Below are 23151 nucleotides of genomic sequence, written 5' to 3'. Positions count from 1 at the left end.
TATTTTAAACGTTTAAACAGAGGGTAGTGTGAACGGCCCAATACATCACTGAGGCCAAGCTTTCTGCCATCCAGGACCACTGTACCAGGAAGGCCCTAAAAATTGTCAGACTCCAGCCACCCTAGTCATAGACCGTTCTCTCTGCTACCGCACAGCAAGCAGTACCGGAGCGCCATGTCTAGGTCCAAGAAGCTTCTAAACAGCTTCTACCCCTAAGCCATAACACTCCTGAACACCTAATCAAATGGCTACCCTGACTTTTTGTATTGACCCCCCCCCCTCCCTCTTTTACACCACTGCTACTCTGTTGTTATCATCTATGCATAGTCACTTTAATAACTCTACCTACATGTACATATTACCTCAACTAACCAGTGCCCCCACACATTGACTCTGTATCGGTACCCCCCTGTGTATAGTCTCGCTATTGTTATTTTACTGCTGCTCTTTAATTACTTGTTACTTTTATTTCTTATTCTTATGTGTATTTTTTTTAACTGCATTGTTGGTTAAGGGCTCGTAAGTAAGCATTTCACTGTAGCCGTTGTATTCGGCACATGTGACTAATACATTCTGATTGAAACACTGGATCTGAATTACTCAAATAAATGCAGCACTCTTTCCCCCACATTCTTGTCCAAATATACTTCTCTGACATGTATTAGTATTGTAAATATTATTTAATGACATATACAAAGTTTTTTTTTTACAACAGGGCAGGGACAAAAAGACATTGTGTAATTCTTTCAACTATGTCTTCTTCAGTGGTGACCATGGCTCTCTGGGAGGTCTGGAACAACCTCTCCCGTCTCCAAGATGGTGTCGCCCTGAACACAGACAGGGAAAATTAACAGATAATGAAAGAGTCAGTTGCTAGATGTCCCTACTCTTTCATTACAAGGTCTAGGAAAGCTGTCTGGGAATCCAGGGCTTTTGTGGTCCGTTGTAGCTCAGTTGGTAGAGCATGACTATTGTAACACCAGGGTAGTGGGTTCAATTCCCAGGATTGCCCATATGTAAAATGTATGCACGCATGACCGTAAGTCGCTTTGGATAAAAGCATCTGCTAAAATACATTATTTTGTGTTACCATAGTAGGCCACAATTACAGTGTAGTTTATATATAAGCTACACTGCAATTCAGTTCTTTACTGTAAACTGCCAAAGTGCACCATTGTGTCACATGCATCTGTTAATAAATCTATAAGCAATAAATCACATTTTATTGGTCACATATACACATGGTTAGCAGATGTTACTGCAAATGTAGCGAAATGCTTGTGCTTCTAGTTCCGACAATGCAGCAATATCTAACAAGAAATCGAACAATTCCACAACAAAACCTAATACACACACATCTAAGTCTGATATCCAGTAGTTCTTCCCGGCTGTATGTAATAACACTTAAGTTTTTCTGGGCTAACAATGTAAGAAATAACACATAAAAAACAAAACACGGCAAAGTTTCCTAAGGACTAGAAGTGAGGTGACCCTCTGTCGGCGCCATCTTGTCCAATCATCAATACAAAAGGAAAGGGAAAGGGGGATACCTAGTCAGTTGTTCAACTGAAATATGTCGTCCGTATTTAACCCAACCCTTTCTGCCCACCCACTGGGTACAGATGGCAGTTCAACATCTACTTTTGATTTACATTTGGTTGAGTTGTCAACTAATATGAATTTAATGTGAAATCAACCAAAAATGTCACCCAGTCATTTAGGTTAAAAGTTAGGTGAAAAAAATACAAAATTCCCCAATGACTTTTGGAAAACTAATTGGTTTTCCATGTTGACATTTGCATTTTTCAGTTGAAATGACATGGAAACAATGTATGTTTCAACCTGTTTTTGCCCAGTGGGCAGTGAATCCACTGTAACACTAAGAGCCAATTCACAGACACAGATTAATCATAGTCTGGACTAAAAAGCACTTACAATGGAGATTCTTCATTGTATGTGCTTTTTCATACAGGACTAGGCTTAATCGTGTTCCTATAACAACACATGAGATGTACTTACAGGGAACAGTCTGGGCTTCAGCTCCACGATGCCATAGGGCTTTTTCTGTGACAAACACACAAGCAGGACAGGTCAATGTTTTCGATTAAATTGAAGACTCTTCTATGACACATGCATGATACAACTTTCAATAGAGCAGGTATAGTGAATGAACACCAACAACCCCGGGCTAAAAACTGCAATCCACTACTGTATAATAACATTTCATAAATCGGAGCGCAATTAACTTTGAACATCCAAGGTCAAACACATTATCAGTCTTCTTGACCATTAGGTCTCAGCCTTTTAAATCAAGACCTGTCTGTCTAGGCAGTAGGTCAAGGGAAAGCATTAGCAATGCTGATTTTTGAGTGACACAGCCTGGCATTTCATGTCTGATTTAGAGCTGGGAGGCCTGGTGTTTTAAATCGAACCAATTAGGCCTGTGAGGTGGTTGGAAGAATCCAGGTGGTGTCTGGTTGGGCCAAAATCCTCTTACACTCCAGGAACAGGTTTTCCTAACAACAACATTACTACATGAATGAAAATACAATATAATTGTTGGTGTTGAATTGATTGAACTTACAGCAACATGATACTTCACATAATAATGCACAACCCAGGCAGGGATCAGCAACCGGGTCAAGGCGAACACTCCACCAGTGTAGACTTTGTAGGTCTGGAAAGAGAGCAACACAAAGGGGACGTGTGTCACAAATGTTAACAGGTGTTGTTGATTTCTTGCTGACAACAGTTGATGCACTTTTTCGGTACAACTACTAGTTAGCAACATGCCAGTAGCTATGTTACATTCAGGTTGGCAGTGGCACAGGTGACTGGCATCACACCAAGCATGAGAATACTAGTCAATGTGGCTATGGTAACTAGTGACGACCCATGCAACTGGCTAGGCTAGCTAGTAAACAGTAACACCGACGTCTCAAAACAAAAACATAGCACGTAGCTATCCCAAATACTAGCTAGTTAGTCATTCTAATCCAATTCACACAGTGTTGTTCGTTGATATAGTACAATGAAATGGCCAAAATGATGAACTCACGTAAAGTCTCCACAGGGTCTTCGGTTCCAGAAAGCCAGCCCAGAATTTTGCCACCGGCCCGGGGGCTGTCTTTGGCAGCACGGGCTCTCTGGGACTGAGCTCTTGGTCCTTCAGCCATTTCCTCCTGAGGTTTGAAATCTGCTCTACGCGGAGCTTTTCGTCTGCTGTGTAACCAGTCATGATTAAGAAGGGCTAGTTCTTATTTTCTTGATATTCAACCTCACTACAATGACACCATGGAGGACACCGCCATGGAGTGCACAGCCAAAACTCATGAAGAAGAAAACAGTCAACGACAACGGTAACTACACATTTCCCCCCTTGGCTGAGTGTGTGAGTGACATCTACGGGACTGGAGGAGGAAACAAAACAGGTCATTTTTCATGATCACTGATTTCACTGATGCATTGTGCAAAATATGCTACACACAATTGCTTACTACATTTTTTACATTCATCCAAAATGAAGGAAACTCTGTATTATGTATCCATATGCTTTTTACTATAATGGTAAATGTCTTTGTGAATTGCTATTAAGATGTCATAAACAGTGAATGATAATGAGTTTTCTGTTTGGATGCGGTTGCAGCATTATAAACTGTTGTCACCATATGACCATTCTACCACTGTCCCGAGGGCATAAGCAAGTCCTCAATCAATTGTATTTTATAAAGCCCTTTTTACACCAGCAGTTGTCACAAAGTGCTTACAGATACCCAGCCTAAAACCCCAAAGAGCAAACAATGCAGTTGTAGAAGCACAGTGGCTAGGACAAACTGTAATCTAATTTGTGCCCAGTATAGACTGGTGAGGTGTGAAACCTTAGCTATCATCAAACATTATTGCTTCAGAGGGCTTTTTCAATCATTAGTCATAACACTTAAAATACGAGCTGAAATGTTTGACATTTGTACATAATATGGGTTATATAAGGACTAGTTATAATGTGATGTATTATCAATAGTTAGTGATACAGTATAGTCAACTGTCTTGATCATCAATTTGTTAAGCAAACTATATCAATGTCTTCTGAAATATAGTGGACTTTATCAACACATCCACAAAATCATTCATCCGTATGTGATGCAGAGTGTAACAGAGTAGGTCAACTAGTGTGTAAGTTGCCATCAATACATAAATCAATGAACAGAAATAGTGTGCTCTCCTGACAGTAGTACTACAGCCAAATATATAGTTGAGTGTTCCCTCCATTCCCCGTACTGGGTTGTAAAACAACATGATTGCTTTCTGATGACGGACAGTGTCGAAATACTCACAACATTAAAAATATATAAAATACGGATATTTTATGTCACTCATCAAATAAAACCACTGACATGTCCATCTGAAATGTCTCTCTTTTCTTATTAGAATTATGAATTTATTTCAAACTGACCATAGGCTTATATTTAGGCTTATATATATTGGAATATATAGGCTTATATATTCCAAGTACAGAGGACATAAAGGCTTGACGTAAACTCTGTTTCAAGTGGACTTTTCCCCATTGAAACTGATGTATGTTGTCTTTGCATTTGGATCCGATTGAAATAAGATCTACTCCAAATCAGATACGCTGTGACGGCTTTACATGTGTACAGAACGCGCCCAAGCATACATCAATAGTGATTTATTTTAGTAGCATATCATAAGAATTGGCATTATCCAACGAAAGATATGCACCAGTCCTGTCTATGAAATGCATTGAGAATTGTTTTCAAACCAGAGTCATTTAAATGACACAGGCCCCAAATGATGCATCATTAACAGTGTCATATGCAGAGATAGTTTAGTAAACTGATAAGCCTTTCATCAGAGTCCATGAGGATTTGCACAATATAGACTTATATCAGGCGGAATTCCGAGGCCACCAAGTGTACAGTAATCCAACCTGCAGCTTCTATCTAAACCACACACTAATCAAGTGGCTGTGGTGCAACCTAACCCAAGTGTTCCGTTCCTTGCAGAAAGTTGGCACTCGCCCCGATGAGTGCCGAAGAAACCACAGAAGGTTGACGAGAGCGGATACAACCCCAATAGCAGTTAGATTAGGAGAATGGCCTCTCCTCCACCTTTATCAGTGTATGTCTCCTCTGTGTGTATACAGCTTCTCTATGAGAAGTATATACTGTATATCTTACTTTTGGACTTTGACTCTTACAGCATATTAGGAAAAAGTGAAAAAATAAAAGGTTTGTTGTAGATGTAGGATCTTTATTCAATCACCCTGTTGCAGGAGAACGTTCCTGCAATGCAGGAAATTAAAAACGTGTAGTTTTCCACTTTGAAATTTCAGACTTGATGTGTCAACCCCTACAAAATGTCCATTAACTATAATCCACATAATAATTCTAATTTCCTCTTGCTGCAGGATATTTTCCTGCTGTAGCAGACTGTCTCATATTAAAGATCCTACATCTGTTGGTCAGAGTTGTTAGAGCGATAGTGCCATTGACTTCAGAGTAAAACATGATAAAGAAAACATTACAGTGGCAATCAAACCAGGCTCTCTTTAGTTGCATGAAAATCAATGAACCCATGACCCTTTCCGTGTATTTTTCCAAAACATTTTGGTACCCCAAAATGTTTGGTACACACCCAGTTTTGATTTACAGCAAGGGGCTGGTTTTGCTACCGCCCTCCTATCATGTATCACTCAAATACGAGACCATTGAAGGAGCATCTCCGACTCCCCCATATGCATCAGACAGCACTGGGGGAATTGGCGTCTTCCTCTCTCACTAGTAGAAGCTTGACCCATGTCAAAACATCTTCCCTTGAAATTAGGGCCAGGACACACCCCGAAGCCATTTAAATCAGTCCAGAATTAGGTTCATAGGAGGTATCGTCATCTGTTGGACCAAGGTTAGACCCAGAGAGCTGATCTCGTTCTCTATATATTTGTTTGTGGTTTGGGTAAGGCACACTGTGTCTCTTGGCTAGAACCACAGAGCAGATGGAAGTGTTCGGGATGACTTTCATTCCACCTCTAGTAAGTCAGATCCTGTTCTAAAGGGTACGTGTCCATCTTCAACCTCCCTAGACTGTCTCCAAACACACAACCAACCACAGTTATGTCTAGACAGACTTCATCAGGCGATGCAGCACAGACCAACTACACCCAGCCTTTCCATTGAATGAATCATTCATAAAGTATGAATATAATTCATGTTTGATAGAGGTTTTTCTACTAATTCAAAAGTGACTATTTTCTGAGTAGTTCAAGTGACTTGCAAAGGAAAACTGCAATTGACTTTTTGACAGGGGAAAGTTTATACAGTGAATATGGCAGTTGCCTACCATCATTTGTTATGAAGTGGAGAAGGTAAGTACAACACAAACTAGTGCTGTGTAATAGCTAAGAAAGAGAGCTGAAGGCATGACATGCCTGGTTGAAAAGTGTGTTAATTAGACACTCAATGCCATTTGAGTGATCGACAGATTGCATGCGCCCGACATATCCCATCTTGTGAGTGGATTAGGGTTAGGGTTAGACTCTGGAATACAGTGTTACAAGAGGACTGTGAGGAGTGTACCGTCTCGAAGTGAGCGAACTCAGTGACGTGGAGGGCTGGACACCATGAGGGTCGACGACATGAACCCCCGCACAGGGATGGTGGTGGCCATCAGCAGCCCCTTACTGTTCTTTGGCTTCATGTTCACCATGTCGGGCATGAAGGGAGAGACCCTGGGCGGGATCCCTCTCATCGCCATTGGACCTGCCATCTGCCTCCCAGGGGTGGTGGCTATCATTCTGGCTAACAGAACCAACGGCTGCACCAAGTTCCCCACCCGGCGCCAATGTCTCAACTGCCTCTGTCGCAAGTGTAGGAGGAGGAAGCAGATGCCTAGAACCAAAGAGTCTTCCAGGGTGGCCAGAGACTCAGAGGAGCCTGATGGGGACAAGAGGACTGAGACTGGGTATAGATCTGGGGCTGGAGCAGACTCTGTATCCATTACCATTACAACAGTGAAGGAGTCTGGTCATCTGATCAATAAAGTGAACCACAACCATGATGAGGTGCGACGCTACCCAGCTAGTGCCTTGATGGCCATGGCAGGTGCCCCTAACTACAGTATCTATGATAGTAAGTCCTACTCTATGGACAGTCACTGTGGGGCCTACAGTAGTAAGGTGCATCATGTGCCTCAGCAGCAACGGAACAGTTTTGTGGTGCACTACGAGGGAGACTTCTCTCCGTACGGACCCAGTTACTGCTACACCAAACCCAGAGATTTTATGTGGGGCATAGAGACTGTGGTCTAAGTGTGGATACTGAAGCCTACTGGGGAAACCCTATTACTGGAACTCGTAAACTACTACATCTATTTAGGTGTACCTGGGACATGAATAGTAAGCCTGTTTATCATACAGATAAATAATACTGCAGTACTAATGTTGAAGCAGGTAACATAAGAAAGACATTTGCAGTATTTGTTTCATGAATTAATTGTATGTTCCCTATTTATTTTGGATTTTTATTTCATATTGTATAAATATCTAATCTAAATGGGCATTAAGATATTTATCTAAATGGACATTTACATTTGCACTATTTTATATATTTTTGTCTTAATGATAAAGTATCTATTGCATATCTTATTCAGCAAAATCCATTTAATGCATTGGTGTGTTTGTGGTATAGTTACTAAATAAAGAAATGATGAAACGTTTTTGTGATTACATCTGCCCAGATGATGCACAAATCGACGTGAATCATGCAAACAGTTCAATCTGCACATTACAAACCTGTTACAGAGACCACTAGAAGGGGATATACCACTGCCAATGTACTGTAGAGGCTACTAAAAACAAATTATTAACAGTTTGGATGTGAATTATTACCTTACATTATTTCAAAATGTAAACTTCTCCAAGTACAGACAAATAACGAAAGATATTCCTGTTTAAAAAAAGTATACATCATGACAATGTATCTTCATCGGCGTGGTTTTCACCAATGAAGTCCAATAGAAGAAGAGAGTTGTAGTCTTAGCATGAATATTCATGATTAAAGCGGTGCATTGTTGGATACCACACATGCCACTTTTGGACTAGGCAACTTCCGATTCAATGACGACTGCTGTTACGCTACTATCAAAATAGGGAACATGACTGAGGAAATCTAACTATTGGTGCACTGAAAATCCCCATAAATGCTGCGATAGTATATCAGGTATGTGAACAGTAAATACTTGCCATAGTTCAGTACAGTTTGATAACTTGATGTAATCTGTATTTTGAGGAATTAGCTAGCTAAGCTACTCATGCTAACACGTAACAAAACGATAGCTAACGTTACATTTCACTCTGTGAAACTGCTAAAATTATGTCAGTAAGCTAGACAAACCCGTATAGTAGCGAATTACTAGCTAGCTAATAATTTATGTAGCCTTCATAATCGTGCATGAATTGAGTGTTTTTGCCAGCTAGGTTGCATAATAGCACGATCAGTCAATGTGACATGTTCCACAAAGACCAGCACGCTCAATCCAGACAAGTACATTGTAAAGGGAACGGGAGTTATGTTCTTGGCAATGTAGCTAGGTATTAATAGAACAAGATTAATTTCAAAACCGGTATGCTTTTTCGATTGAATGAGCAGTTTGATGGTTGTCACTAGTTACCCCAGCCACAAAGTCAAAATGGTCTAGTTCGTAAAAATGAATGAAAACAAAAATGTGCTTTTTGGTCTTTAAATTAAGGTTAGTCATAAGGTTCGCAGTGTGGTTAAGTTTAGGGTAAAGCTTAGATTTTAAGGAGATAATTTGTATGAACAGGCGGGGTTTAGTGATAATTATGACTTTGTAGTTGTGGTAACTAGTGAAGACCTTGTGCCAATCGTCATCTAACGTCACAACTGTCACATGTTGCAGGGGGTCACGTTATTTCCCATGCAACCTGAGCAATGTTCCTTCTCCCCTTGTACAGTATGTGACTGAATCTGTGACAGGTCTAGTAAAGCGAACGGTGATACCCCGCAGGGTGTACTGGTCTAAAGTTCAAATGATACCTGTGTGTATTTGACCCAGCTGTCAGGAGATACTAAGCTAGCTACTTTTACACAGTACATCCTATTTTGTGGGACTGGCAGCAGGTAGCCTAATGGTTAAGCGCATTGGGTCAGTAACTGAAAGGTCACTGGTTCGAATCCACGAGCCGACTAGGTGAATAATCTGCCGATGTGCCCTTGAGCAAGGCACTTAGCCCTAATTTCTCATGTAAGTCGCACTGCATAAGTCTGTTAAATGACTAAAATGATTGAAGCTGCACATAATAACCACAGAGGGCTGTAGCTAGCCAGTAGTAGCTACAAACCTAGAGCAGAGCAACATATCTTTTTGGTTCTGTTTTGAACACATACAGTATCTGATGTTATCAGACCTACATGTAGCTGAGATAAAGGTATGTCCTATTATACCTGTTATCCTGAAATACCCCTCTCTCCCTCCCTCTACCTCTCTTCCTCGCCAGGGTTCAGTGTGTGCGGCAGGTGTGGATGGAGTCAGTAACATCAGAGCACCCAGCATAGTTATCACAGACAGGACAATCCGAAGTAGTCTGTGTTCAGACCAACAGCCTGCACATCGGCAGGCAGGGGGAGAATGGTCAAGTACTTCTCTAACGATGTAGACATCAGGACCACGTGGGACCATGTTGTCTCTGCCTTCTGGCAGAGGTATCCCAACCCATTCAGGTACAGGACCTCGCGCTGACCTGCTTTTTATGGCGGATGCCTCAATGATTTGGTGAGATGCGCATCTAGTAGGAGAGAGAAGGGATATGCCTATTTACCATTGAGTAACAAACTCCAGACCCATGGAAAACCTGTCTGCTTTCTCCTACTATCAGCTGTGAATGTGAATCTGCACAAACAGCACCAACCGTCATTCTATAGCCAAACTGTGCATCTGCACTGTTCAACCAAATGTGTTTTTGCAAAATGTTCAGTGGACATTGGTACAAGTAGTCCTTATGCATAGAGTTGTACAGTTTGTTTAACTTTGCAGTCATTGTTTTTTGTTTGATATACTTTCTAAAGTGAAAGAATCGGAGTCTCCGCATCATTATGTTACTGTGGAATTGCCCTGCTCTCAATCACAATGAGACGATGGTGTCTGACGCTGTTACACAAGTTTAGAAAAAACAACAGTGAGAAGAGTTTATTAAGATGGAGAACTGAGAATGACCACAGTGGAGAAGTGATGCCAAGCTTTGTCAGATCAGAAGGAAGTGACTTAGTCAGTCAGTGGCTTCATTTAGTTTGTATTGTTCATTTCTGCTCTGTATTTAACCCAGCCATATTTTATTTGACTACTTGATTCAAGGTTTGTATACGATTGCTTATAATCAAATAGAAGTACTTCAAATGTACAAATCTGCAACTATTTAGCAGGTTAAATTCAGAAGTACTGACAATGTTAAAAATGTGTTTGTGGAGTATGTTAAGTGTCGTGAAAATATGTTATGTTGTCTGAACAACTAGTAATTGGACCAACTGATAGCATACCACAAACATTGTGTGTGTTCCCGTGCATCAGCACCCATGTTCTCACGGAGGACGTGGTGCTCCGTGAGGTGACGGCGGACCAGCGGCTTCTCTCCAGACGCCTGCTCACCAAGACCAATCGAATGCCTCGCTGGGCCGAGTTCCTCTTCCCCTCCAACCTATCACGCTCCGTCTACATCGTAGAGGACTCCGTCGTCGACCCGGTCACCAAGAGCCTCACCACGTACACCTGGAACCTCAATCACACTACGTTAATGGTGAGGTACACCCCGACATATGCTCCGTTCTGAGTCGACCCCTAGCCCCTACACCAAGAAGTGAGTAGGGTCTATGTGTTGATTTGGAACCCAGGGATACTGGTTCCCACAGCGTAGTGGTTGGAGAATGGTGCTTGTAACACCAAACGTGTGGGTTTGACACTCATGCCAGGCACATGTAGTTCATGTATGTGTTTGTTAGTACGTGTAGGTTTCTCTGTTTTACTAGGTTGGTGGACGCTCATGTCCCTGTACTGTACACTGACTCAGCACCATGTAGTGTCTTGTATTTGTTAGAAATCCGTGTTCTGTCTTTGGGAGATGGTATCAGCACCACCACCAGACAGAGGAACATGCTGTGTTTCCCCTACTGCATCTAGCAGCGGCGCACCGCCTCTAAAAAAAGGAAACACTGACACTATTAGTATTGACTAAGATAAGAATGTATCTACGTATTAGCACACAGCCTACTATTGAACAGAGACTTTGATATGCACGTCTACATGAAAACTGCTGTCCAAATAGTGTTATTATTGCATATCTTTAGATACGGAATGAAATATATTTCCCTCAATGGTTTAGGCTAGGTTGGTATCTGTCCCTTCATGACCTCCAGTGGTTGACCTATATTACAGCCACAAGACCCTAGACATTGACAAGAAAGTGCCCTCTGCGTTGCCCCGCCCCCCTGAGAGACTGGCTTGTTTACTGGTTGCGCTTGTTTGTTTTCTCTAGCAACCGACCGTCTCCAAGCCTACAGCACAATGAATATACTGTTTCCCAGAGAAATTCCTTCATGCTGATACCCACAATGTTTTCCATTGTATATAATTTGTGACATTTCCTAAAAAAAAAATGTGCAACATTTCCGCAGTCTGGCTGGATATTGGTTCAGACTGGTAAGCCCTTGACTAAAGAGACACAGACGTGAAATGTATTGTTGGTGGTTTTCTGTTTCTCAGGGACCTGGTTTGTTGGATGAGAAAGAGATGAAGTTGTGTAACCTCCTTTGAGTCAGCCGGGTGGGTGGATATCTCATGGTTTACATCTCAAGTCTCTACGAGAGTCAGAGTTCACTCCATTCTACGGTTAGCAATAGAACAAGGCTTTAATGTGAGAGACTGAAAGAGACATTTTATCTCACCATACCTGGTCAATGTCAACTAGACCTACACTACAATCATACACAGACCTTTTTTATGATTCAACCAACACTTTGTCCATCCCCTTCCCACTTTGTGTTCGTCTCAAGATCACCAACACTTTGTCCATCCCCTTCCCACTTTGTGTTCGTCTCAAGATCACCAACACTTTGTCCATCCCCTTCCCACTTTGTGTTCGTCTCAAGATCACCAACACTTTGTCCATCCCCTTCCCACTTTGTGTTCGTCTCAAGATCACCAACACTTTGTCCATCCCCTTCCCACTTTGTGTTCGTCTCAAGATCACCAACACTTTGTCCATCCCCTTCCCACTTTGTGTTCGTCTCAAGATCACCAACACTTTGTCCATCCCCTTCCCACTTTGTGTTCGTCTCAAGATCACCAACACTTTGTCCATCCCCTTCCCACTTTGTGTTCGTCTCAAGATCACCAACACTTTGTCCATCCCCTTCCCACTTTGTGTTCGTCTCAAGATCACCAACACTTTGTCCATCCCCTTCCCACTTTGTGTTCGTCTCAAGATCACCAACACTTTGTCCATCCCCTTCCCACTTTGTGTTCGTCTCAAGATCACCAACACTTTGTCCATCCCCTTCCCACTTTGTGTTCGTCTCAAGATCACCAACACTTTGTCCATCCCCTTCCCACTTTGTGTTCGTCTCAAGATCACCAACACTTTGTCCATCCCCTTCCCACTTTGTGTTCGTCTCAAGATCACCAACACTTTGTCCATCCCCTTCCCACTTTGTGTTCGTCTCAAGATCACCGACACTTTGTCCATCCCCTTCCCACTTTGTGTTCGTCTCAAGATCACCGACACTTTGTCCATCCCCTTCCCACTTTGTGTTCGTCTCAAGATCACCGACACTTTGTCCATCCCCTTCCCACTTTGTGTTCGTCTCAAGATCACCGACACTTTGTCCATCCCCTTCCCACTTTGTGTTCGTCTCAAGATCACCGACACTTTGTCCATCCCCTTCCCACTTTGTGTTCGTCTCAAGATCGCCGACACTTTGTCCATCCCCTTCCCACTTTGTGTTCGTCTCAAGATCGCCGACACTTTGTCCATCCCCTTCCCACTTTGTGTTCGTCTCAAGATCGCCAACACTTGACGTCTATCTAACGTATGGTGCTGTCAACTTGATGGATGAGCACCATAAGGAACACACACCCACCCACCCACACCCCACCAGATTATGCCCTCCGTCTAGTTAACGCAAAGCGTTGTGGTGGCGTGCTAGCGAGCGCTGTCTTGTTTTGATTCCAGTAGACGGCAGCTGAAGGAGGGGATGACTCATATCACTAGACAGATGGAACAACTTTGTAATTATCTACAAGATCATATTTCAAAACAAAATGTCAGATTCTTCCAAAACAGTATGTTATTATCACATGCAACCAGTTCCTCAAAATGAAGTGGAATTGATAACTTGTTCTTCATTCATTTTGCATTGAAGTTGTTTGCTTCTTTATGTATTGTGCCCTATAGTTGATGTCAGCAAACCAACACCACCTGGTTAACAACCCTCTCTCCCCCCATCCCTTCCTCCTTTCTTTCCTAGACTGTGGAGGAGCGCTGCGTGTTCCAGGAGTCAGAGGACCGGCCTGCCTTCACGCTGCTCAGACGAGAGGCCTGGATCTCTTCTGGAGTCTACGGCTTCTCCAGACCTATCCAGGTACAGCACCGATGTAGTACAGACCAGCACAACAGAAAATACCACAGCCCCAGAGCAGCTATAGGACAGGCCAGCCCCAGAGCAGCTATAGGACAGGCCAGCCCCAGAGCAGCTATAGGACAGGCCAGCCCCAGAGCAGCTATAGGACAGCCCTGTCTCCCTGTATGGATAGTGTACATCCAGGACTAAAGTAATGTTCGAAGCAGACCTGGGTTCAAATAGTGTTTGCTTTCTTTCAAATACTTTGAGCGTTTGATTGAGCCTGTCTGGGTTGCCGAATGAGTTTGGTTTTGGGACTACTCCATTGGTGACATTGCGCCAATCAGGCTCAAACAAGTGCAGCTAAATTATTTTAATGGATAACAAATACTATTTGAACCCAGGCCTGATGGCTATTGAATACATCCACGTATACGAGGCTCAGAGGACCACTACACTACAGCAAAATAGTTCAAGTACCTCACCTCCAGTTCACCTCAGGACAGACGATCCCTTTTCATCTCCAAAGCCATGACCCGTTTAAATGGGAGCAGATATTGAATAGCAGCAGTCTGCAAAGCAGCAGTACATTTGGATTTGTAGCCTGGGAAATCAATTTGAAGGATCTGCTTGCGGTCGTTGTTGGACACCTATGAGAACATATGTATATAATCCATCTATAACTAAAGCCCAGTGTGAGTTGAAAAACAGATTTTCCCTTAAGTTCCACCCAGATATTTGGTCGGACAAATCTAAGAGGCCCACATAAGTATTTTCCACCTCAGCAAGCTAGGCATTCTCTCTCTCTCTCACACACACGAGAGAGGGTTTATAGGGTCGAGTAATGGCACAAGAGGAAAAGTGTCTGCAGATGCCAAAACAAAGAAATGGTCATCTTCCACCAGGAATGTTTTCTACACAAGGCCAGTTTTCTACGCAGGGTAGAAAAAAAATATTATTATTATTATTATTATTATTATTATTAGCAGTGTGGGCTAGCCTTGGCTACCCCTAGAGACAGAAAGGAAGTTGAGATGAAGGGAAAGAGAGAGAACAAGAGAGATGATAGGAGGGAGAGAGAAAGAAAGAGGGGGGGGGGGTGCCCTGCTGTTCTCATGTCTCCCCATTTAAACCCTGCTGTTTCCTGTCATGTCTGTCTGCTCTGTTCCCCAGGAGTTTGGCTTGGCCCGCTTCAAGAGCAACCAGGTGAAGGCCATGAAGGGCCTGGAGTACGCTCTGTCTAACTTACACGGTACGTACTGAAGTAGGAGAAGCAGGGAACCAAACAACTTTATTTCTGGGATTTATGATGTGGTTGGAGGCGATGGGCAAACTTTTCTTAGAGGGAAAAAGTTATATTTTTGGGAGATTGTGTAATGTGGAAAATATGACGGAAAGCACCAAAAAGTATGTCAGTCTCCTCATGGCTGATTGCTGTGGTAGGAAGTGAAGTCGTGAAATTAATCACAGCTCCCACCCACCAATCAACTCTCAACACTAACCCTCTCATCATGCCTTTGGGTGAGCAGACGCCAGATCTCTCTCCCTTGGAAGTGTAACACACAATCGTCTGTGGATAATCAGGCCGTGATTGCTTCTCTCGAAGTCCTTCGCCGAGTGGAGTGATACGACGATAATGATTACTGATTTACTGCATGTCTTGAGTATGGCCATTTTCTCGTCTCGGAGATATCCCTTCCTAAAGATTGACACCTACTAGTTCCCACTCTCCTAATTGAACGAGTCTGGTTGAGTCAATGATTCAACCGTTTGTCTGTCTATGTTCAGAGGCTGAAAACATCCCATGTGACTAGCTTAAGCCGTATAGTCACAGACAAGTGTTTGGTCCCACGCGTTGCGTGACTGCGCCATATGCCACAGGGCTTTCAGGAAGTGTTCATTACCCCTTGACTTATTCCACATTTTGTTGTGTTACAGACGCAATTCAAAATGGATTAAATCGTTTTTCCTCAACCATTTACACACTACCCCATAATGACAAAGTGAAGACATGTTTTTAGAAATTTTTGCAAATTTATTACAAATGAAATACAAATCTCATTTACATAAGTATTCACACCTCTGAAGTCAATACTTTGTAGAAGCACCTTTGGCAGCGATTACAGCTGTGAGTCTTTCTGGGTAAGTCACTAGGAGCTTTCTACACCTGGATTGTGCAACATTTGCCCATTCTTTTCAAAAATCTTCAAGCTCTGTCGAATTAGTTGTTGACCATTTTCAGGTATCTCCGTAGATTTAAGTCAAAACTGTAACTCGGCCACTCGGGAACATTCATTGTCTTCTTGGTAAGAAACTCCAGTGTAGAATTTGGCCTTGTTTTAGGTTATTGTCCTGCTTATAGGACATATTTCCATTGTTGTGTCTTTGTCCCCTCTGTCTGTGTGCATCATGCCGTCACTACTCTGGACTAGGCCTCAGGTTTATTGCGATGGTAAGTACAGCACTAGGGTCTGTCACTAGGTCTCAGGTTTGTGGTGGTCAGTACAGTACTAGGGTCTGTCACTACAGCTGGACTAGGTCTCATGTTTATTATGGTGGTCAGTACAGTACTAGGGTCTGTCACTAGGTCTCAGGTTTATTATAGTGGTCAGTACAGTACTAGGGTCTGTCACTACAGCTGGACTAGGTCTCAGGTTTATTATAGTGGTCAGTACAGTACTAGGGTCTGTCACTACAGCTGGACTAGGTCTCAGGTTTATTATAGTGGTCAGTACAGTACTAGGGTCTGTCACTACAGCTGGACTAGGTCTCAGGTTTTTTATGGTGGTCAGTACAGTACTAGGGTCTGTCACTACAGCTGGACTAGGTCTCAGGTTTATTATGGTGGTCAGTACAGTACTAGGGTCTGTCACTACAGCTGGACTAGGTCTCAGGTTTATTATGGTGGTCAGTACAGTACTAGGGTCTGTCACTAGGTCTCATGTTTGTGGTGGTCAGTACAGTACTAGGGTCTGTCACTACAGCTGGACTAGGTCTCATGTTTATTATGGTGGTCAGTACAGTACTAGGGTCTGTCACTACAGCTGGACTAGGTCTCATGTTTATTATGGTGGTCAGTACAGTACTAGGGTCTTACTACAGCTGGACTAGGTCTTAGGTTTATTATGGGGTCAGTACAGTACTAGGATCTGTCACTACAGCTGGACTAGGTCTTAGGTTTATTATGGAGGTCAGTACAGTACTAGGGTCTTACTACAGTTGGACTAGGTCTCAGGTTTATTATGGTGGTCAGTACAGTACTAGGGTCTGTCACTACAGCTGGACTAGGCCTCAGGTTTATTATGGGGGTCAGTACAGTACTAGGATCTGTCACTATGGTGACGGTATGGCTACGTTCCAATATCCATACTATTGTTCCACTTGTCCAGTGCAGACTGTCTGAAGTTGATCCCTGTGCCCTATATAGTGCACTACTTTAGTCTTATGGGCCCTGGTCAATAGTAGTGTACTGCACTATATAGTACATAAGATACCATTTGACACAATAGCTTCCTCCTAAATGGTATGCATCAAATCAAAGTTTGTCACGTGCACCGAATACAACAGGTGTAGACTTGTGTGGATATTGCAACAGAGCCATGGATCTGTGACACCCTCGTCCCAAACCCTTGCTGGGGGATGTCACTCGTCTGTCTGGTAGTAGCTTCTGTAGCCACTAGGCAGCCATTTCTAGAACAAGCTCTAGTATCCACAGTAGTTGAGGAACAATGCAGTCCAGTACAGTCATGATTCCATTTGGCATCAATGTGGACAGACATGACCAGCTTTTCTAGAGCATTAGATCCTGTATTGTGGTTCTGTAGCTGCTGCAACTACTGTGTACAAAACATTAAGAACACTTTCCTAATATTGAGTTGCACCCCCCTTTGCCTTCAGAACAGCCTCAATGTTTCGGATCATGGACTATAAGGTGTCGAAAGCATTCCACAGGGATGCTGGCCCATGTTGACGCCAATGCAAACTGTTAAAAGTGGAAAATCCCAGCAGCGTTGCAGTTCTTGTGCACCTGGCATATACTACCATACCCCTTTCAAAGGCACTTCAATCTTTTGTCTCGCCTATTTACTCTCAGAATGGCACAAACACAATCCGTGTCTCCAGGCTTCACCTATACTGATTTTGAAGTTGATTTAACAAGTGACATCACACAATTGGCCCAGTATCGTCCGGGTTAGGGAGGGTTTGGCCGGCAGGGATATCCTTGTCTCATCGCGCACTAGCAACTCGTTTGTTGGTCCGGGCGCAGTGCACGCTGACCAGGTCGCCAGGTGTACGGTGTTTCGTCTTCCGGGTTGGATGTGCATTGTGTCAAGAAGCAGTGCGGCTTGGTTGGGTTGTTTCGGGGGACGCATGGCTCTCAACCTTCGCCTCTCCCGAGTCCGTACTGGAGTTGCAGCAATGAGACAAGACTAACTACCAATTGGATACCATAAAATTTGTGAGGAAAAAGGGGTAAAAAAATAAATAAATACAAGTGACATCAATAAGGGATTCACCTTGTCAGTGTTTTATGGAAAAAGCAGGTGTTCCTAATGTTTTGTAGACTAGTACCATCATTTTGCCCCGGTTGATGCAAGTGCATGTAGGCTGAAGGAATTCTAACTTGAGATGAATGTCAAGGGGGATTTTATTTTCATGAAAAAAGTAGTTTAGCTGTGAATCATGTAGTTATGATTCACATAATATTCCACTCTAAATTGATTTGATGTAACTTCTGTGATATTTAATTTTCCTATTCAGGCGACATGAACAAAGGACATTTTGTAGTTTCATGCGTTTTTATTAATTCACTTACTCTGAGAATATAATATTTCCTCTGGGTGCAGAACCCCTGCCAGATCATTCCCCCACATAGTGGAGGATCGTTCCTAGCGTTTTTATTAATTCACTTACTCTGAGAATATAATATTTCCTCTGGGTGCAGAACCCCTGCCAGATCATTCCCCCACATAGTGGAGGATCGTTCCTAGCGTTTTTATTAATTCACTTACTCTGAGAAAATAATATTTCCTGGGGGTGCAGAACCCCTGCCAGATCATTCCCCCACATAGTGGAGGATCGTTCCTAGCGTTTTTATTAATTCACTTACTCTGAGAATATAATATTTCCTCTGGGTGCAGAACCCCTGCCAGATCATTCCCCCACATAGTGGAGGATCGTTCCTAGCGTTTTTATTAATTCACTTACTCTGAGAAAATAATATTTCCTGGGGGTGCAGAACCCCTGCCAGATCATTCCCCCACATAGTGGAGGATCGTTCCTAGCGTTTTTATTAATTCACTTACTCTGAGAATATAATATTTCCTGGGGGTGCAGAACCCCTGCCAGATCATCCCCCCACATAGTGGAGGATCGTTCCTAGCGTTTTTATTAATTCACTTACTCTGAGAATATAATATTTCCTGGGGGTGCAGAACCCCTGCCAGATCATCCCCCCACATAGTGGAGGATCGTTCCTAGCGTTTTTATTAATTCACTTACTCTGAGAACATAATATTTCCTGGGGGTGCAGAACCCCTGCCAGATCATTCCCCCACATAGTGGAGGATCGTTCCTAGCGTTTTTAAAGCTTTATCTTAGCACCGCTCTGCCTACCCAACCTCCCACTGTGCCCGACTTTTCAGTTAATTGGGCTCCACCGCCTCCACAGGAGCGGCCAGAACCGATACACAGTAGCTCCAGTACTGTGAAAGGAGTTGGAGCAAGGATGATACAGAACTGAGAAATAGTCAAACGAGCATACCAGATGTCCAAGAAGGTTTGATCAAAGTCACGTGCGTCTGGAACGTCACCCTATCCACTATGTAGTGCACTACTTTTGACCAGGGCCAATAGGGAGTAGGGTGCCATTTCAGACAGTGTGGTAGAAACAACCAGGGCCAATAGGGAGTAGGGTACCATTTCAGACAGTGTGGTAGAAACAACCAGAGCCAATAGGGAGTAGGGTGCCATTTCAGACAGTGTGGTAGAAACAACCAGGGCCAATAGGGAGTAGGGTACCATTTCAGACAGTGTGGTAGAAACAACCAGGGCCAATAGGGAGTAGGGTACCATTTCAGACAGTGTGGTAGAAACAACCAGGGCCACCTCCTGCTGTCATTGTCCAACATCAATCAGGTTTTTATTCATAACGGAGTGTGTGAGACTGCACGTATTTCTGTTGGTGTGTGCGCTAGAGACTATCCGACTGCGTCGGTGTGTCTGCTTGTGTTTGCGACTGCGTACATACACACACGTCCGTTTGTGTGAAGCGACTAATCTTCCCTCCTGCCTGCATCTCCAGCCACGAGGTTTGCGACAGCGTCCGAGGAAGAGAAAGAGAGCGGGTGCGAGGGTTGAGCTCAAAGAGCCCAGAGGAAAGATGTGGCTTTGTGTGGAGGCCTCAGAAGCCTTCTATACCCCCCAGAGAGAGGGTGCTCTGGGGGTCAGCCAAGGCAGCCGGTCCTGGGAAGGGACCAGGGCTGTGGTTATTCTGGTCAGTGGCTCCAGACCTGCAGCTGGGCTGGGTTCAGTCAGGGGGAGACGGAGGGAGAAAGGGAGCTACAGTTACTGTAGCTTCCTCCTGTCCCCTCTCTCCTTGTCACTGTTCCCAGTACAGTTACTATAGCCTCTGTCGCCTCTCCTTGGCCCTGTTCCCAGTACAGTTACTCTAGTAGCCTCCTCCCTCTGTCCCATCTCTCCTTGTCCCTGTTCCCAGTACAGTTTATCCCCTGAGCAAAGGTTCCTCTGGGCCACATCACGCTATGCTGCCACTGACCCCATCTCTTGTAGGCTGGCCAGACTCGGTGGGCCTGACCAACTCACTGACCAAGACACTTTTGTCTAGATCTCTCTTACTGGAGTACCCGCCACCTTTTTCTGAGTATCTTTCTCTCGCCCTCTTTCCTAACTTTCATCTTAGTCTTTCTTGGCCTGTCTGACTGGATCCATTGTGCCTGCCGTGTGTGTGTGTGTCTCTCTCTTTCTCCCCCTCCTCCCTACTGGTCGCTCCAGATAGGATCTATCAGCCTCAACAACCACTCCAAGATTGGCTCCTCTCCTCTCTGACAGTCTAAATATTTTCCAGATGTTTGAAGTGTCTGTTTGAAGCATTTGGATGGCCTCCGTGTTCACAACTCACTCTGAAGAAGAGGAATGCTCTGCTTGTCTTTGTTGTGACGGTGCTAGTGTGTTGACTAGGAGACCTCTGAGGATGGTAGAGATCTACTTAACTCTAACCCCTACGTCTAAAATAATATTTTATAGGTGGATGGATAGATGGAGGGAAGATTATGATATTGTTTCACACATAAGTTTTAAAATGTATTTCCAATCAAAATCCTATTTTCCCTAAACATTTTGACCGTCACTCTAACCCCTAAGTCTAAAATAGCCTTTTTCCTTGTGGGGACAGGCAAAATATCCCCACTTGTCAAATGTTCCTTGTTTTGCTATCCTTGTGAGGACTTCTGGTACCCACAAGGATAGTAAAACCAAACCACACACACTGTTCGAGAGATTGCTGACCCAGGAACAAACCTCTGACCAGAAGTCCTGCTGGCTTCCTCATCATGACAAGAGTCCTGTTACCTGAGCCTTGTGATCTTTCCAACACACACACTTTTAGACTCAGGATATCAAATCTTGAAGTAACTCCATGTTCACATTTTGCATTCATGGTACCACCAGTTTTGGAACCGAGTTGGTTAGTTTACTGTATACACACTCACCCCATGTCTCTCTCGTCTTCTGCCCACAGGAGAGGCACCCCAGCGCCAGCCCTGCGTCCGGGACACAGTGAAGACTGCTACAGAGAAAGCCAAGACCCTGGCCTCGGCCGCCGCCCCGCAGAAACAGCCCCAGCAGTACGTGTGACAACAGGGGAACATCCACTGCCCCCGGCTGGAACGGGACACTGTGCACGCAGGGCAGGCACAAGCAACACATTCACATGCAACACACAGGCTGGCCAATTCTGATCTTTTTAAGAGCTGATCTGATTGGTCAAAAGACTAATTTGTAAGGAAAAACAAATCAGAATTGAGCTGTGCATGCACACACTCTTTTAGCTGCCTTTTCATTGACTGGAAGCTTGCTTGTATCAAGGTCTTGGTGTACAGTATGTGTACAATATGTCCATCTAAACCACTAACAGCTCTGCTCCTCTGGGGTTAGGCTCTGCTCCTCTGGGGTTAGGCTCTGCTCCTCTTGTTTTCATTAGCATAGCATTAATACATCTCAGGTACTGATTCCCTGTCTGCCTGCCTGCCACAACCTAGGGACATGTTCAATAGGCACCAAACGTGAGAAAATGTCCTCAAACTGAGTGAAACCGAGAGAAGTATGTGGACAGCCCTTCAAATGATTGGATTTGGCTATTTCAGCCACACATGTTGCTGACAGGTGTAGAAAACCAAGGACAGTCATGCAATCTCCATAGACAAACATTGGCCTTACTGAAGAGCTCAGTGATTTAACGTGGCACCGTCATAGGATGCCACCTTTCCATCAAGTCAGTTCGTCACATTTCTGTCCTGGTCAACGAAGTGCTGTTATTGTGAGGCGGAAACGTCTAGGAGCAACAACAAGCTCACAGAAGCCCGCAACAATGTTCCAACATCTAGTGGAAAGCCTTCCCAGAAGAGTGGAGGCTGTTGTAGCAGCAAAGGGGCGGGGGGACCAACTCCATTTTAATGCCCATGATTTTGGAAGAGCAGGTGTCCACATACTTTTGGTCATGTAGGGTACTTTCTGAACTTATCCAATAGAAACACTTTTCTGTTGCAAAATGTTTTTATACGGTGTGCCATAATGAACACGACCCTGACTTGAGTAAGCTCTGGGATACATCTCTTGTGCACTCAGTGAGGCCTGTTTTGAAAAGCATAACGTGACAAATCAGACATGCCAAATAACAGTGAAGGTACCAAGACAAGCTGAAGAAATAATATAAATTCCACAACACTGGATGCATGCTGGAGTTTGAGAGTTTATCAAATAATATAAATGATTAGTAATTATTGTATTACCCTTCAACTGCGTCGTTTGACTGAATTTGTCAGTGAGGTCTACGATTGATTTGTTGGATATATCAAGCTATATCAAATTAGGAATTTGACTTGACATTTACCAGGGACAGTTGCTGTATTTCATTTGTTTTATTGTACATTAATAATGTATTAGTCTGACATTGGTTTGTCTGTCTCTTAATATTTTTTGCTGCATTCCTTTAAGGTAGAACTAGCTATTATGATTTTGAAATCATTTTGGCTGTGATTTTTAGACTGGAGGAAATTGTCATAAGTCTTAACATTGAAAGAATACTGCACTTAAATAAACATCTGATTTAATGTTATTTGGGATACAACTTTATCTATCTTATTTCATTTAGTTTTGGTTCAGGCGTTGTAAACTACTGCATATTATTGTCATGAAATCGGGTAATGTTCAATGCCATGGTTGTCATATTCTTATGAACTAAGTCGCTGTGATGCTATTGCAGTAATCT

The 23151-nt window shown here is 43.4% G+C and overlaps 3 protein-coding genes across 5 annotated transcripts; 2 read left to right on the top strand and 1 right to left on the bottom strand.

The window, feature by feature from the left end:
- Positions 1–661: 661 nt before the first annotated feature.
- Positions 662–4391, bottom strand: LOC110497183 (NADH dehydrogenase [ubiquinone] 1 beta subcomplex subunit 6). The gene is made up of 4 exons (XM_036974498.2): positions 3059–4391; positions 2585–2677; positions 2020–2064; positions 662–827 (listed from the first exon to the last, which is right to left on the bottom strand). Exons 1-4 carry the CDS (start codon positions 3236–3238, stop codon positions 762–764), a joined length of 384 nt encoding a protein of 127 aa, XP_036830393.2. The 5' UTR covers positions 3239–4391; the 3' UTR covers positions 662–761.
- A 2246-nt stretch (positions 4392–6637) lies between these two features.
- LOC110498592 (transmembrane protein 215-like) lies at positions 6638–7324 on the top strand. The gene has a single exon (XM_021575243.3). The coding sequence runs from the start codon at positions 6638–6640 to the stop codon at positions 7322–7324; it is 687 nt and encodes a 228-aa protein (XP_021430918.3).
- A 747-nt stretch (positions 7325–8071) lies between these two features.
- LOC118936339 (PRELI domain-containing protein 1, mitochondrial-like) lies at positions 8072–22998 on the top strand. 3 transcript variants are annotated; one of them, XM_090209561.1, is made up of 6 exons: positions 8072–8234; positions 9533–9755; positions 10600–10825; positions 13551–13664; positions 14817–14895; positions 21403–22998. In XM_090209561.1, the coding sequence occupies exons 2-6, from the start codon at positions 9664–9666 to the stop codon at positions 21516–21518; spliced, it is 627 nt and encodes a 208-aa protein (XP_090065687.1). In that variant the 5' UTR covers positions 8072–8234; positions 9533–9663; the 3' UTR covers positions 21519–22998. The 3 variants fall into 3 exon arrangements, with proteins under 3 accessions (XP_090065687.1, XP_090065686.1, XP_090065688.1); XM_090209560.1 differs by having other exon boundaries at positions 8097–8234; positions 9533–9807; XM_090209562.1 differs by lacking the exons at positions 8072–8234; positions 9533–9755 and adding an exon at positions 10250–10386.
- Positions 22999–23151: the final 153 nt, after the last annotated feature.

The sequence above is a fragment of the Oncorhynchus mykiss genome, chromosome 19 (assembly GCF_057628025.1).
Source record: "Oncorhynchus mykiss isolate SJ-2025 chromosome 19, ASM5762802v1, whole genome shotgun sequence".
NCBI classification, from domain to species: domain Eukaryota; kingdom Metazoa; phylum Chordata; class Actinopteri; order Salmoniformes; family Salmonidae; genus Oncorhynchus; species Oncorhynchus mykiss.
This window is presented reverse-complemented; position numbering and strand designations above follow the sequence as displayed.